General features: G+C 38.6%; 1 protein-coding gene across 3 annotated transcripts in view; it reads left to right on the forward strand.

Annotated features, from left to right (window-relative positions):
• Positions 1-18,097, forward strand: part of thsd7aa (thrombospondin, type I, domain containing 7Aa) — an 89,388-nt gene that overhangs the window by 67,470 nt on the left and 3,821 nt on the right. For all 3 annotated transcript variants that reach the window (XR_003298069.1, XM_026349205.1, XM_026349206.1), the window contains exons 18-27: positions 3,284-3,425; positions 3,515-3,630; positions 3,719-3,836; positions 10,966-11,111; positions 11,516-11,690; positions 12,368-12,541; positions 12,713-12,808; positions 13,684-13,766; positions 15,274-15,487; positions 17,452-17,539. Coding sequence is in view for 2 of the 3 variants with exons in the window: in XM_026349205.1 (XP_026204990.1) it covers positions 3,284-3,425; positions 3,515-3,630; positions 3,719-3,836; positions 10,966-11,111; positions 11,516-11,690; positions 12,368-12,541; positions 12,713-12,808; positions 13,684-13,766; positions 15,274-15,487; positions 17,452-17,539 (1,352 nt within the window). In the remaining variant the exon portion in view is untranslated. The remainder of the gene's footprint in view (positions 1-3,283; positions 3,426-3,514; positions 3,631-3,718; positions 3,837-10,965; positions 11,112-11,515; positions 11,691-12,367; positions 12,542-12,712; positions 12,809-13,683; positions 13,767-15,273; positions 15,488-17,451; positions 17,540-18,097) is intronic.

The following is an 18,097-nucleotide window of genomic DNA, read 5'->3' on the forward strand; positions in this document are numbered from 1 at the left end:
TAAAAATGTGATATATCAATATTTTTTTTCACTTTCACCACATCAGATCTCTTCAACAGCTTCAGACCTATCCATATATATAAAGGTTTTTATTATTTTTGTATGTTTTTTAGGTTTTTATGCCCTTTTTGTCATGAGAACCCCCAAATTTTCAACAGGCAAAAACGCAAAACATGCAGTATTTACCAAAAATAAGATACAAAGTGAAATATTCCAAATGAGGGTATTAGAGCCTTGACTAAGTGAATATTTGATAACAACTTTGATTTTGATGCATTATTATTTTTGGAGCAATATGAGTTTATTCAAAAAACTTACACCTTTTAACTTCGGGACCCCAAACGGGCCCTCTCATAAAAGTGAAATAAAAATGTGATATATCAATATTTGTTTTCACTTTCACCACATCAGATCTCTTCAACAGCTTCAGACCTATCCATATATATAAAGGTTTTTATTATTTTTGTATGTTTTTGAGGTTTTTATGCCCTTTTTGTCATGAGAACCCCCAATTTTTCAACAGGCAAAAACGCAAAACATGCAGTATTTACCAAAAATAAGATACAAAGTGAAATATTCCAAATGAGGGTATTAGAGCCTTGACTAAGTGAATATTTGATAACAACTTTGATTTTGATGCATTATTATTTTTGGAGCAATATGAGTTTATTCAAAAAACTTACACCTTTTAACTTCGGGACCCCAAACGGGCCCTCTCATAAAAGTGAAATAAAAATGTGATATATCAATATTTTTTTTCACTTTCACCACATCAGATCTCTTCAACAGCTTCAGACCTATCCATATATGTAAAGGTTTTTATTATTTTTATATGTTTTTTAGGTTTTTATGCCCTTTTTGTCATGAGAACCCCCGATTTTTCAACAGGCAAAAACACAAAACATGCAGTATTTACCAAAAATAAGATGCAAAGTGAAATATTCGGGATGAGGGTATTAGAGCCTTGACTAAGTGAATATTTGATAACAACTTTGATTTTGATGCATTATTATTTTTGCAGCAATAAGAGTTTATGTACAAAATTTAGACCTTTTATCTCCGGGTCCAAAATGGGCACTCTCATAAAACTGAAATAAAAGTGTTATTTAGAAATATTTTTTTTTTCAGTTTTACCACATTAGATCTCTTCAACAGCTTCAGACTTATCCATATATATAAGGTTTTTATCAGTTTTATATGTTTTTTTAGTGTTTTATCCCCTTTTTGTCATAAGCACAGGAGAGAAAAACTCCTATGCAATATTTACCAATTTGTTATTTTCTGTCAAAAGATGTTTTGTTTTGTCATGTGTGTCTGTGTGTTTGCAATGCATGTTGATGCATAAACCACAGATCCCTGTGAGGTGAATTTAGCATGCATGCACTCCACGTTTGGTGCACTGGTTCCACACCCTTCTGCACTGTGGGCACAACACCCACTGCTTCTGCTTTCTGGAGGTCCCTGGCTGTAGCTTCTCCTCCTTCTCTTCTTTCTCCACATGACCATGGTCCTGGCCCTGGGCTTGTCGGACCAGTCTGTCTGCAGACAGTCCTCTGTGCAAATGCCTCCTCTTTGCCATGGCTGGGGCAATGAGAGCTCTGTCAACCGACTCTAAGAAGAGATGCCAGCTGCAGCACTTCGTGCTGTTCCAGCGTGGGTCCACAGAAGTGAGCAGGACATAGGCATTGTAACATGACATGTCCATCATGTCATATTCCTAGATATACTTGAAACCTGCATGCATATGAGGTCTGCATGCAGGCAGACAACATCTTCAGCCCATAATATCTTCAGACAACCTCTTCAACCCATAATTTCCAGGTTTGGAGGGCACATACTCTCAAATGCAGTCTCAGGGCCGCTAATCCTGACAAATGCAAAGTATAAGTCCATCCTGGGGTCAAGATGGGAGGGTGAAAGAATGTCAGGGGCTCTTCATGTGTGGCAGACCAAAGGATTTCCCCATTTTCTGATCTCTATTGAGATATTACCACTTTCTCTTCCTCCTCCTCCGAGTTGCAGGTCCCCTAGTTGCCTAGCAGGAGTTCCACCTGACTCTCGGTTGACTTTTCACTGCTGGTAACTTGCTCCTCACTCTCCTCAGAGGACTGCAAGTCTGCAGCAGGGGCCTCGCCTAGTTTCATTCTTCCCCTGATGGCTGTCTTCAGGACATATGACCAGCCAGACAAGGCTGCAAACTATTCTCCCTGCATGTTTATGCAGGTGCATGTCTGTGTTTACTACACATCCAAAAGGAGAGACGAGGCTGTCTCTTGATAAGCCCAATTGGCCTTTGATGACACACACACACACACACACTCACACACACACACACACACACTCACACACACACACAAACACACACACACACACACAAAATGTATTCTCAATCACTTTCACTCTGTTTTATAAACTGAGCCAATTGGGCCTTTGATGACTGAAATTTCACATGCGGACACACTAACTCTCTCTCACACACACACTCACACACACTCACACACATAAAAAATACATTTTCACTCACATTCACACTACTCTTTTACATCAGTCCTACACACCAAGACCATTTTTGTGGTGCTCAGATTTCTTATTGCCATGCATTTTGGTAACGTAAGAGAACCAGTCCTCGATCGAAACCTTATGTGATAAAACCCTGCTGACCCTGGTGGTTTTGGGGGGGTCATGAACCGTAAAACCTTTTTTCCCTGTATTTTGAAGGTAGAGGCTTAGATTTATTTGGTATTAATGGGAAAAGAATGATAATAGGTCAGGATTACAGTATATCAAAAATATGTCATTATAATGGAAGTCAATGGGACCAAAACGGGTCCCGAGGGTAAAGAGTGTATGCATTTTGCATATCTCCTATTCTATACACCTTGTAATAGAGGGGAATTGGAATTTTAAAATTTAGAATAAAAGAAAAATCCTGGGGAAATTTTATACAGATAGCCTTTGAATTGACTGAGATATTGAAAAATGAAAAACCAAAATCAGCAGAATGTACACGTTTGGTACCCCAAGGTGCCTCGAGGGTTAAGCAAGCATGGCAAAAATGTTTTATTAATGTATTATTTTTTAAAGCATTGACATTAGTTAGGTATTATTCTTACCTAACTAATTGCTACTTAACACAAATGTATAGCTACTGTACATTTACATTTGTGTCTTATTTATCACATCTGACACTCCCATCCAAAAACTGTACGATTAATATCGAGGTACTTAAATTAACACAATTGCTTGTAATGTGTGCACATGAATTACTACCTCTAAATCTCAGCCATGCAGTGGGAACAGTACCCGGGAGAGGAATGCTTATCTGCTCCGCCAGCCAGGAGAGCAGAAGGAGTGTCCACCAACTAAAGAGATAGAGCCCTGCAAACTCAACAGCAACTGCTTCCATTATTCATACAACATCACTGGTGAGATTCACACAGCATGGTTCACTAAATTTAATTCTGGGATAGGTTTATGTTCTATTGATCTTTTGCTGATACAAATCACCTTTCAGATTGGAGTACCTGTCAGTTGAGTGAGAGAGCAGTGTGTGGAAATGGCGTAAAAACTCGAATGCTGGACTGTGTACGCAGTGACGGCAAATCTGTTGACCTGAAGTTCTGCAAAAAGGTGAGATATGTGCTATTTCTTACTTTCAAATCCTTTACTAATGTTTTTTTTAAAGAAACCGGTTCATGAAACCAGTGTTGTGTTGTAGTTGGGTCTGGAGAGGAAGTGGCAGATGAATACTTCCTGTGTGGTGGAGTGCCCTGTCAACTGCCAACTGTCTGACTGGTCGCCATGGTCTGAGTGCACTCACACCTGTGGGTTAGCAGGTATGTTTGTAGCTAAGTATGATTTTATACCTATCACAGAAGAATGTTTTTCAATTTATCAATTCAATTCAATAATTTATCAACTCTTTTCAATAACACAGCAAAATGATTAGAAAATATGTTTATTCTACTCCTATAAATTGTGATTTATTGGAACTACCTTTAATAAATAAACTAACTTTTTGATTATTAGTATTAGCTATAGACAACTACAAAAATACAAATAGCCATATAACAGTAGTTATAACTGGAATGTTTAAAATGGAAACAGTTCTAAGCTAGGTATCCACTAGAGTCTCTTAATTTAGAGATCAATAGTATTTGAACAGTGACAACATTTTTATTATTTTGGCTCAACCTTGTTTTATTACATTCAATAAGCCAAAATGGCAGCATCTTCTGAAGTGATCATCACTTCAAGGTTGGCAATGCACAGCTGTCAGTTGTGACTAATGCATGGCATGAGTGGTGATATAGACAATAAGAAAAAACATTTGAATTAAATTAGTTGTCAGGAAAAAAAATGCCAGTGAACTTCCCTGTAAATGTGCTGTGTTCTTATTTAATATCAGCTGACCTCAGTGAGTGAGCCCAGCCACGTGAGATAAAGCTACTTTAGAGGCTATGCAAAATAAACACACACGGCAAGAAGATTTCAAATGCGTTGTGGAACATAAAAAAATAAAAAACATGTTTAACTTGCAGGCCTGAAAATCTGCCAAAGAGTTACTTGACACTGAGAGCAGGAAACGATGGAGCAACATAATGTTAGAATTGGATCATTTGTGCATTCACACACAATGTCACCATCAAAGCTACTCTCCACAGATACTGTTTACATGATAAATGGAAACATACACACATATGTAACTACATGAATCAAAGTAGTGGGCCATAGCTTGCTTAAACATTTAAAGTAGTTAACTAGCTAGTTAATCTGGTGTGTAGGAATTTGCTCATGTGTGTTACTTAGCCACAGTAAAAGGTCGGACCAGCTGCAGAACTGTTTGTGTTGGCGAAGCCGAATAAGTGACGAACATTGGTATGAAAACAGTCACACTTCAGGTTGTGCTGTAGTACTGCATATCAGCATGGCTGTGATTGCTACAAGACATGCTTTATGATTTGAGATGCAATGGTGTTGTAGTCCTAAACCAAATAAAAGAGAGCAGTAAATGTCCTCAGATAGGTTTCCACTGGAACAGGCCCCTGACTGGTGGTCCATTATAACTCATGGATGAAATGTATGGCTCATGGAGCACTCTGCCCTCCTTCAGTGTGTTTATATGCACTCTAGCCACATTACAGTCGGCTTTCTCTAGCAAGCTGATTTCTCAAGTGTCATGTAAATGGGAAATCTGATTATTGTAATTTGGTTAGGGGATTAGAGAAACCTGATTCCCCAAGGTAGATTTCTCCCAGAGAACTCTGATTACTCTGCCATGTAAACATGTAACCAGGTTTCTAGACCACTTTTCACAACAGCAAAGGCACTCACTACTCTACTACTGTCAGCTGGGAAGTGCAGTTAGGTAAGAGGGGAGATCAATACACAGAGTGATGCTGCTGCCTCATTTAGTAGAAATTAAACTAATAGACTAATAATCTTAATCTGTCTCCAAGCAAAAACTATTTTTTTTGTAGAGAAACAGCTGGTAGGTGAGGAGGAGGCCCCCAGAGGAGAGGGCCTCCTTTCTTTCCTCATTGTATTTATTTTTATCTGCAGGAATGCTGCAAGGACTAAATTCCCCAGAGGAGCTAATTTCTATTTGTGAGCTAGGAAGAACAAATGAACATACCTGAATGGAGTGAGGTTTTATCAATCAGGCAGTGAAAAACACAGCAGTTTTTCTGTGTGTTTCAAGTGTTGACCTGTATGCATATAGGATTTTGTCTTTGTGTGTTTCTCAGACAAACAGTGATTTGTGACAGCTTGCACACATCAGCCATGTTCTGTGGAAATTCTTCTTTGTTAATGTGAGAGTTGCTATTTCTTTGAAGAATTGAAGATATCAGAAAGTGAGATGAATCGTCTTAGGTTTAGTACGTGCAGCATGGAGAGAAGACCTTGCCAGTGTTCTGTGACCAGGGTTTCCAAAAAGCCAGCTCATACTGTTTTCCAAAGTGGCTCCACTCTCACAAGACCCTAAAAAAGGGCAAACATATCACAGTAGTACACTCACAACCCTTATGTTATTCCAAACCGTTTGTAAGGCCATAAAACCCCTTCTACCTTTGCCATGCATCCTGCAAACATTCAGCATACAATATATCCAGAATATAACAACAAACCCTCTAGGTCAGAGGTGTCAAACTTAAATTTGCAGTGGGCCAAAATTAGAAACTGGGACGGAGTCGCGGGCCAAACTCAATCTTTATTGAAAAATTAACTGTAATTGTTTTCCCATCTCTTTAGATATGTAATGTTGAACCTTTTCATATGGAAACAAACTTTAGTTTTGCATAAACATTGAATCTGGAGCAAGCAAAGCTTAATATAAAAAACAAATGAAAAATTAAATTTGAAATTAAACACATATCAGTGGTATTCCTTTTCTTATTATGCCTCTATCTGTAGTCTTTCAAGTTCCTTTATAATGAAAATCTTTTTTCACAGGCCAACATCAAAACAAGTGTGTTTTTGTTCATCTTCATTAACAAAGATATGTGCTGCAGAACATAGAAAGCATTTGAGCAGCTTGTGCACGGAGTTGGGGCAGTGTGTCTGGGAGGAAACATTGAAACTGGTTGGTTGGTGCTTTCCACGTCGACTGCAAACGCATTACTGAGCAGTTCAAATCTGCATTTCTGGGCTTCAAAGTCAGCAAATCTCCGGGTAAACACGGCGCGGAGTACACTGAGTTTTTTTAGCGAACCGTACACTTTTTGGGGAGGGGTGGATTAAGTTTGTCCAAGGTGACTGGTTGCATGGATGCTAATGATTTTAAACAGAAAAGGAGAGGGGCGCTTATCGGTCTGGGAACTAAACATTCTGTTATTTATAGTATTATTGGTGTATGCACTATATACTGAGGGGCCAGCTCTAATACACATTTAATATGATCTCGCAGGCCAAATATAATTATACCGCGGGCCAGCCAGAGTTTGACACCTCTGCTCTAGGTGGTTGGTCATCGTTAACCTTTCAATATTGTGTGACCCTTTAGAAAGGTTCACACCGATTTGAATACAGGCGCATCTTCCCTGCACTACCACATCCACACTCAGCCACTGATAACTTCTCTACCACAATATGCTTAATTTCCCACATTCCACCCTTTCATAGTGTCAGTACAGTCGTAATGAGAAATTATTTACATAAGCATATTTTAACATTATTATCAGTTCAGTATAGAAGTATTAGAGTTAAAGTTCCTTATGATGATCCTTGTTGTTTTGTCTGCTCATATCTAAGTATAAAGGAAGATTTGCACATGCAGAGATTCTCTTTCAACGGGATTTTTAGGATTTTCTCAGTAGGCAGGTTTCTCTAGGCATTCTTTGTTCTAGATCTTCTGACATTGTCCTCTGGGTAACATGGTAATGCCCCTTCTACACTCTGTATCCTGACGTTTTTTTCAGTGATAACACACCCATGCCACTTCCATCTCTGCTGTCCTCCTTTATTGTTTTCTGTTAAACTGCACCTTCTTTGTTGATGACTAGTTTTGTGAAGTACAGATGCAGCACAGTATAACTATTTGTCCAGAGCCATGTCCATTCTACAATTCTTCATACTGTAGTGTTCCCCTTAACACTGTTTACATGCATCTGATCTTCTTTCACCTTCACTACACCATCTGGCCTAATTTCCACACCACCCTCTTCACCCTCTGTCCTTTGGAAATGCAGCAGCTGTTCTTAATTTCTTTAGTTCATCTGTTTGCCAAGTTCTGTAGACCGGCACCTCTTAGACCCAGCTGACTTTTACTTGAGTGTTGTAATGTGGTTTGTAACCTCCCTCTCAAGATCAGCATTTGGTGCATCTCCTCTCTCACCTGGAGCCAGTAGTCAAGATAAGTTCTGTTTGTAAAAGAAGAAACTAGAAGGAACAGTTACCGTATTTTCCGCACTATAAGGGGCACCTAAAAGCCTTCAATTTTCTCAAAAGCTGACAGTGCACCTTATAATCCGGTGCGCCTTATATATGGATCAATATTGAACCGCAACAGGTCTCGCAACTACGGTAAAGAGCCGCCGACTCCATTTTCCCTCGTAGAAGAAGTAGAGCGCGGTGCATGCTGGGATATATGACTTCGCGTAGCATGCCGTTGTTATGCCGCGTTTTGCATGCCTGCCGACATCTGCATCCCCCACTCTAATCAGGGAGGAGGATGCAGATCTCGGCAACTCAGAGTTGCCAAATATTGCACCCCCTCCCTTATTAACTGTGACACACGTTACGTTTAAACTCAAGGCGATCAATCACGCAGTAGAACACGGGAACAGACCAACAGCCAGTGAATTTAACATTAACAAATCAATGGTGCGGTTTCTTGTCTTTACTGGAGTTGTGAACTGAGGAGTACATTGCTCTCAACTACATTTTATCCTATCTTTTCTTTATGTAACTGAAAGAAACAGAAAGAAACTAAATTAACAAATAATACACATCGTTACACATTTGGTATGTTACACTCGCACACGCTAGCTTGACTTGAATGAAGCTGATTACAATAACATGCACACGTAATTTATCACATGTAACAGGTAACAACTAACAAAATTCTAATGACAATAAACATGTTAATACTTACAAAGACAAATGCTTTCCAAGGCACAAACGTATAAATCACACTCAGCATAGACATGAACCAGTTCGTTTTACTGTGGAAACTAAACTAGTTTAATTTACTGACGGAGAAAATACGTCAAAGCTGTTCTATTGAACAGAGTGGAGAGAGCGCTCACTCTGCAACTAATTATCTTAACAAAGATCAACCAAAATACACAACTCTCACTCTGACAAATTTTAAGAACAATACTATAATACTTTTTAGCATTTATCACTTGAACTGAAAGGCATGACACGGCCAGAGCACATCATCAACATGGACAAAGATAAACTGTGCCACCAAAATTCTACGTCACTGACTTTACCTTGGGGAAAATAATAAAACAGCTGTTTATTCATTTTGGGAGTGAACAGAGTTGTCAGAATGCTGGTTTGTAATCTATTAATAAAGTTAGACCGACCTATCTGACTCTTTTGTTGACATTCCCTTTAGCGCGGCTCCATCTAATGTTGCATAACGTAACCCCAGCCTCTACTGTAGCGTCTATTCTATGCGCCTTATAATGCGATGCGCCTTATATATGAAAAAAGTTTTAAAATAGGCCATTCATTGAAGGTGTGCCTTATAATGTGGTGCGCCTTATAGTGCGGAAAATACAGTAGTCTAGTCTTTTCTCAGACTAACAGGAAATCTCATAAAAAGAGAGAGAGGCAAATGGAAAATGTTTTCTTCCTCCCCCACTTCTGAGTTTTCCTGTTGCTGGTCAGATCATTACAAACAGATCAGTGTTGCAGAGTGCAGTGTGTAATAGACAGCAGAGTGCATACACCCAGGGATTAGCATGGCCACAGTGGGAACTGTTGCCTCTCAACAGTGGGTCAGCCAGGTGCCTTTCCCTGTGGAGTTTGCATGTTCTCCTGAGTGTCTGCATGGGTTCTCTCCAGCTACTCAGGCTGGTTTATTGGTCACTCTAAATTGCCCATAGGCCCATAGGTGTGAATGTGAGTGTGTATTGTTGTTGGTCTCTATATGTCAGTCCTGTGATAGACTGGTAACCCGTCCCCCGGTGTACCCCGGCTCTCGCATAGGCTCCAGCACTCCCTGAAGTGCACAAGTGGTTAAGAAACTTCTTCCCCTACTTCTCAGTTTACACAACTCTTTAATTTTCAAGACAAAATCCTTCTACAGATTTTTTTGCCCTGATTTATCTTTACTTACTTTTTTCCCTACTTTTTAACTTCCCTCTAAAAAAAACTCTAAAATTTTAAATAACATATGCTTAGTGTTCATATATTTACATTTAGTCATTTGGCCGTTCATCCAAAGCGACCTACAAGCGTACAAGGTACAATATAACATAATATTGCTATTGTTTACCTGATGCCAAAATTGAACACCCTCACCCACACAGTTCCCCATTTGTCTGCAGTCAATTTAGCAGAGCCTGTAAGAACTAATTGGTAATTTTACTTTTGATTTTTAGTGGGCTTATCAAATACATATAAGTTTACCATTCACTTTTATCTTCCCATTTTGTCATATGTTTGGATGTTGTCAATTACACATTTGATGATTTACATATTTTGTAATAGTTAATAGGAACCCTGCAAAGACTTATATATCTGATTCTCAAAAATATGCATTTTTATTGATTAATGCTCAAGTACTTCAGAAAATGTGAATTAATGATCTTTGGTAAAGAATTGGTTTGGTAAAGGGCTCTCGTCCTCAGTCACAAGACTAGTTTTAACAAAGTATATTCAAATTCTCTGTTTTTTATAATTTAAATATTCAAAATAGATATTTGGGATGAATATGTGTTCATGATGACCATCACTTGAATTATAGCTCTGATTTGAGAATCTACTGTAGCTCCAGTCAAATTCAACAGGTCAAATTCCATGTGTTTACTTGCACCCTAATAGCCAGGTTATAGTCAGCTTTCCTGAGTAAGCTAATTTCTTAATTGTCAAATGGGAAACCTGGTTACCGTAAACAGGCTAGGGGTTTTCTCCCACAGAACTCTGATCACTCTGCCATGTCAGGAAGCATCTTCTCTGTCTCCATACATCTAGAATCTGTGAACCATGCTTCCACAATCGGTCCAGGGCAGTGGAGAAATCAGATTACTCATTTGCTTCATGTTTATTCAGATTTTTTCAGTGCATGAAAACCTGTTTCCCCATTACCTGAGAAACCTGGTTTATCTCAGTAACCTGATTACTTGAGTGCATGTAAACACACTGATTGACACCCAAATCCAAATCACTTCAGCAGTGCACACTCTTCCTGCTGCTTTAACTTGACTGATTAATTAAACTTTGGCATGTGGAGATCAATCTAGTCAATATCTTCATGATGAAATTTTTTTTTTTCCATCTGCTGTTCTACAGGCAAGTTATGGAGGCGACGGAAAGTGATCCAAGCTCCTCAGGGTGACGGGAGGCCATGTCCCTCCCAAATGGAGCAGTGGAAGCCCTGCTTAGTGAAACCCTGCTACAGTTGGAGATACAGTGCCTGGTCTGATTGCAAGTCTGAGGTCAGGCAACTTTCTATCTATTTGACAACTGCAACAATGTATTGTCTGTCTGATGAATATTGTGTGTGTGCTTTTTTAAAGAGATTTAAACAATAATAACTTAATTATTTTCTTCAAATACATTTCCGTTTGCTAAAAAAATGTCTTCTCTGTAGCTAGCCTAATATGCAGCTTCAGGTCCAACTCTCAGTTTATGCAATACATATTAAAGGTATCTAGCCAGATGCATTTATGATCTCCACAGGGTGAAACTCACTGATTCCACAGTGATCTCCAGACATTTCCCTTGTCATTACAATGAGTTTTATATTGTGGTTCTGTGTGTTTTTTCTCAACAACTGTTTGATCAGTTGCCAAAAAATGTGGTGTCTTTGACCCCTATATACTGCTTTTTTGTCTATCAGGGAGCAAAGTGTGGAGAAGGCGTGCGCTTTAGGAATGTGTCGTGCTTTGTATCGGATGGTTCAGGTCAGCAGGATGGTAGCCTTGTAGAAGATGAGCTGTGTGCAGATATAGAGCCTTCAGTGGATGGAGATGCACACATTGTTCTGAAGGAGATCTGTATTGTTCCTTGTCCAGGTAGGTCTCTCACTGTGACACTACACTTAGTGTTTGATCTGTAATCTAAATATAATAGGTGTAAGCTAAACATGACAAAAATGACACAAAACAATCATATATAGAACGAATTGTCCTGTTGGAAGGTCCAATGCTTACGCTTATACTTACTCACAGATAGCATGAGTGTTTTCTCATAGAATTTCCTGATACGATTGAATGAATCCATCTTGCCCTCCACACACTGCAGGTTCTCAGTGCCACAGAAAACAAAGCAGCCCATCTCAAAATCAGCTGTTTAAAACTTTTAATAATAAATCTCTAACAAAAAAAGTGATACTACTGACCCTTTCTAGTGTGAACTAAAAAATAGTTTTGCAGATCATTATTTATAATACAAAGTTTTGTTTTTTTTTTTGCTGGATGAGACAAAAAAATGTGCATTCCATTTTAGTATACCCAAAACATACACCACTACACCACTGGTTGTTACAAATTCCTTTTTTTCAACTATAAATGCCTTTGTAAATGTTAAAAATATTTTAGGGAATCTAATGTTGGTACTAGCCTATAAAAACAATTTGAATACTTCTTGTGTTTGCATACAATAACCATGCGTGCTTCATTTAAAGCAAACATATTGGTATGTTCCTTTAGCACAGTGAGATTTGGTTGCTGATCCTCTGCATGTTCTGTAGGCGACTGTTACCTGATGGACTGGACTGTATGGAGTCCATGCCAGCTAAACTGTATAAGTGGGGATGACCTAGGTTTTGGCTCAGTCCAGGTTCGATCCAGAGCAGTGGTGGCCCAGGATCCAGAAAACCTGCTGCAGTGTCCAGAACAGGAGATGGAAGCACGGCCATGCACTGGTCAGCCCCTGTAAATTACATGAACTGCATCTCTTTGAGTACTGTAAAAAAATTACATCTTAAATTCACTGTTGGCTATACTCTGTGTATGTATTGTTTGGAGAAAACTTGTATATCCTGTATACTTTAAATTTTTATTGTACACCACATCTGACCATATTGTTCCTGCAGAGGGGCAGTGTTTTGAGTACAAGTGGAGGACTGGACCATGGAGAGGTTCATCTCGCCTAGTCTGGTGTCAGCGCTCAGATGGACTAAATGTCACAGGTAAGCAGTACATATTTACAAAACGCCTCCACTACAGTTTGAGCAAAATAAAAATGTTGCTCGAAGTTTCTCTTCCACTAAAACAGCCACAATAGCTAATCTCACAAAAAAATCGTACCAAGATTTCACACTCTTCCCCCCCCCAACATCACACACCACCTCGGCTCTTTCAAACTGATGGTTGGTCCAAGTCATTTGCATGTGACTCTACCTCTCGATGCGACTTGGACGAGGTTTGCAAGTCTATGGCTAGATAACTTCCCTTATTTTTAAGTACAGGGCCTACTCACTGCTATTTACTTAGTTTTTCAAAGTGGGGCAAATAGATTAATTGAGTCAAATGTATGTATTGTTTGTAGATTCTGAAATGTCTTCACATGTCTTCACATCACTTCTGCAAAGGCTGATATGTTAACATTGGAGAGTTTAATGCAGTGAAAGTTCACATAAATTGGAAACAGGGAATGGGTGTTAAATCAGTTCTACATTAAACTATATTATCAGCCTTCTTTCCCATGTGTCAACTAAAGCGTCTGAAAACAATTCCTTGAATACGAATAGAGAGTAAAGTTTTTTGTGCTTTTAAAATTCTAATGCTAAATGTAATTGAAACAAATACATTAGTGAGCGTTTTCATAAAGTCAAAGGCAGAGAGAGTTGTAACTGCTGTAATACCACCTCCATTTCAACAAACTGAAAACAACAATCTGAGACACATTTGTACCTGTAATATTGGCCAGACTGTAGTATTGCCATTAAACTACCATCAAAGGGATATATTAGATGTCTATTTAATTTCCTTACTGTAATATATAAGAAACACTAGTTGTTGAATTCTACCATCTGAGTTTAAGCTTTCAACCTTTGTTTTATAGGTGGATGTCCAGTGTCAGCCAAGCCTATGACTGACCATTCTTGTCACCCACCCTGCACCAAACCACGTTCCCTCTGCACAGAAGTGAGTGATCTCAAATATGGCATCTCTTGTGTCTTGTGTCTCTCTGGGCTCAAACTTCCTAATAGGTAGACTCAAATGCAAATCTGACCTCCGGGTGAAGGTATTCCACGTGTCCATTTTTGTTCCAACGTTTTGGTGACATTATTGTGTACAGGGCACAACCATGTGGAACCAGAGGTGTAAACAGTACTAAATTATAGGTGGTGTTGTTATGGTGAAATTATACTGAAGAAAAATTACTTACTGCAAGTAATTTCACTCTGGAGATATTCAGCTCCAAGGCCAAAGATACCTGCAGAAAAGTACAGAAAGAGACGGGAGAGAGAAAACACAAAGTTAATGACATGCATTTGTAGCAATCGAATGGATAGAGGAGAGGAGAGAAGCTCAGTTTATCAGTAGAGGTCCCCCAGCAGACTAACCTATAGCAGCAGAACTAAGAGATGGTTCAGAGTCACCTGATCCATCTCTAACTACAGTGTCTATAAAAAGTATTGACCCCATTGATGTTTCATCCTTTTATTGACATTATAAATCAATCATGGCCAATAAAAGTTGCCGACTTTTACAAAAAAAAAAAAAAGGTTTTTATAATAAAAAATATATGGTGAAATCAGTGTTTGCATTAATATTCACCCCCTTTAAAATGACTGATCTAATCCAACAGAGCTCCATCTACTTGATGCTAGTAGTCCCACAATTAGTGAAATGGGGAACACCTGAGTGCAGTGAATGCGTCTCAAGTGATTGCTGTATAAAGTCACTGGTTATTCAGTATTCCTGGCTACCATTACACCATGAGGACAAAAAAGCACTTCCAGCAACTCAGAGAACAGGTGATTGAAAAGCATAAGTCAGGGCATGGATACAAAAAAATCTCCAAGGCACTGAACATCCTAAACATCTAATCAACATGAAGGAGACTGGTGAGAGAGGCCACTAACACACTGATGACTACTCTGAGGGAATTCTTCACCAGTCAAAGCTTTATGGGAGAGTGGCAAGAAGAAAGCCGGTGTTGAAGAAAACTCATGTTAAATCACGACTTGAGTTCAACATTAGACGTGAAAGATTCCATGGTCATGCTGTTATTGCAGCCAAAGGTGCATCTAGTAAATACTGACTTGAAGGGAGTGGATATTACACTGATTTCACTTTACATATTTTTATTTAGTTGACATTCATTTGTAGAAACCTGTTTTCACTTTGACATTAAGGAATTATTTATCTCACATTTTTTTTGGCAATGTCACCAACTTTTATTGACCATGATTAACTTCTAATGTCAATGAAAGGATAAAACATCCAAAGGGGTGAATACTTTTTATAGGCACTGTATAAGCTTTATCAAAAAGGAAAGGAAAGGAAAGAGAACGTTCTTGTTGTAAAGCATGAAACAGCCCAGTCTCCAGCAGAACTATGCCTGGTACATTGTCTGAGAAATAAAAAGCTAAAAGGCCTGAATGTATCCATTTAATTGTGTTAAACCTAATCCATCCTCTCTCAGGCAGGCGTGTGTGGCTGTGAAGAGGGCTACACTGAAGTGATGACATCTGATGGCCTCCTAGACCAGTGCACTGTCATCCCTGTGCTGGAGATCCCTACTACAGGTGACAATAAGGCAGATGTGAAGACCATTCGAGCCTTTAATCCCACACAGCCTGCTGTCAGCACCCCAGGCAGGGTGGGACGCACCTGGTTCCTGCAGCCCTTTGGTCCAGGTAACACTACAGAACACAGTGACATCTATGAAAAAAGGGATAAGAAAGAAAAACAGAGACAGAAGAGAAGCAGGGAAAAGAAGACCCAATGAATACGTCCATTAAAAAGCATGAAATAAAAACAGAAAATGGTCAAAAGGAAGAAGAATAAGGTGAGAAAACAGAAATAATTAAATGAAAAGAAAGAATGGGAAAGACAAAAGAGAGATAGATCAAACATTAGCAATAGCAATACTTTCTAATAAAATATGAATACAGAATACAAAGTCAATTCCAGAAAAGTTTGGACGCTGTGTAAAATCTACACAAAAACACAATGCAATGAGATCATTTTAAAATTGATGGCAGCAGCAAGCCTCAAAAATGTTGAGACGGATACAACAAAATGTTGGAAAAGAAAAACTAAAACACTGTAACTTACAGGATGGTTGGTATAAAAAGGGCATCTTAGAGAGGCAGAGTCTCTCAGAAGTAAAGGTGGTAATGTTTCTTAATCTGTGAAAAGCTGCATCTACAACTTCAAAATGATTTTACTCAGTGTAAAAATGGAAAGACTTTGAATATATCAGCATCTACATTACAAAGAATCATCAAAAAAGTAAAAGAACCTGGGGAAATCACTGTGGCAAGGGAGAAAGCCCAAACACAATATAGGATGCCTGTGATCTTCGAGCCCTCAGATGGCATTGCGTTAAAGATGGGTATGACTCTGTACTTCCAAACATCACCGTCTGTGAACACACTTCACCTTGCCATTCAGAAATGCAAGTTAAAGCTCTGTCGTGCAAAGAAGAGGCCATATACAAACAGAATCCAGAAATGTCTTCTCTGAGCAAATAGTAATTTAAAATGGTCTGTGACTGTGTGGAATGAGGAGAGGAACCTTCTGGCTTGTTATCAGTGCTCAGCTCAAAAGCCTACATCTCTGATGGTATTAGGCGCATTAGTGCCTATGGAATTCTCAGCTTTCACATCTTCAGAGCTGAAAGATATATGCAGGTTTTAGAGCAGCATACACTCCTGTCCATTTCAGCAGGACAATGGTAAACCGCATACTGCATCTGTTGTCAACAACATGACTGTATAGTAGAGTCCGGGTGCAGAACTGGCCTGTCTGAAATCCAGATCTGTTACCATATTAAAATATATTATAATAATATCATATGTAATATATAATATATTTGGTGCATCTTGAAACTCAAAGTGACCTAGGACTGTTGAGTGATTAGAATCCTACAGTATATCAGAACAAAACTCCAGCTACTCATCTCCACAGTTCCTAGACTTTTACAGTCTGGTGTTAAAAGAAGGCCTCAAACATGCCTCATACATGGCCCTCTCCCAACTTTTTTGAGACATGTTGCTGCCCTCATTTTCATATTAACCCTTTTTTCTTAAAACAGTTATTTTTCTCAGTTTAAACATTTTTCACAGTCTAAAGTTTTCTACAGTTTATTATAGAAAAACTGGGTTTAGATTTGCGAATCATAGCATTTTATTTTTATGTAGATTTTACACAGCATCTCAACTTTTTGGGGTTATACAATTATTGGAGATAATGAAAGTAAATATAACAAGGGTAATAGGCTTCTAATGTGTGCACAGCTGTGTCCCAAGTTACCAAAGTGCAGTCATATTGAGTAGTTCCTGTTTCTATTTCCATATGTTTCTACACTGCTTTACCCATGAAGGAGCCATGCCTATGAAACATGTTCAATAATGAATTACTGAAAATGTTTTTTTGCACAGATCCTTAATCCCTTTACCCCCACTGCAAACACACACACACACACACACACACACACACACACACACACACACACACACACACACACACACACACACAGTGTTATTGTTATGATTCAGTGACCAACAGTTATTTCTACTTCTGCCCCCTGTAGTTCAGATAACACATGAATTGTTATTCAATGCATTGTATTAACAGTGTTCGCTTCTCTATGCAGATGGGAAGCTAAAGACCTGGGTGTATGGAGTAGCAGCAGGAGCATTCGTGCTTCTTGTCTTTATAATCTCCATGACATACTTAGCATGGTAAGAATATTAATTTCTGTCTCATCTATGTATTGTGACTCCATCAGCTTTAGTTACCACTTGTGCTATCATTCACACGTTCAGTGATGTAATGAAGATATTTACAAAAAACTGAGGTGCACATATGAACAGTTCTTCTCTTGTTCATGCTGATCATGAATACATCATTTCATTCAGTCCATTGAATAAGAGGCAAATGCCAAACTTTGTTATGTTAGTATAAATTCTCTCTTTGTGTTTCCCTGTTGAGTTAATAGTGACAAATTAGGACTAATTTGGAAGGTTGAAACCTAGTTTTAAGAATTTTCTTAATCGATGGTCTGTAGCATTAACAACTGATATAAAATACAATGTTCTTTATTAAAATTGTTTACCACTCATGTGACTTATGTTATTGCAGGAATCAGTAATTTAAACAGCAAAGTTAACACAAATGCCTCAGTGGAGAACAAACTAGATTAGACTAAACATGCTGTACTTACTTTATGGCAGTAATGAACGTGACTCACTTGAGCTACTATAGCTAGTGTTAGTCCAGGTGCTAAAAACACCTGTTCA

Source organism: Anabas testudineus, chromosome 11, assembly GCF_900324465.2.
Source record: "Anabas testudineus chromosome 11, fAnaTes1.2, whole genome shotgun sequence".
NCBI lineage: Eukaryota > Metazoa > Chordata > Actinopteri > Anabantiformes > Anabantidae > Anabas > Anabas testudineus.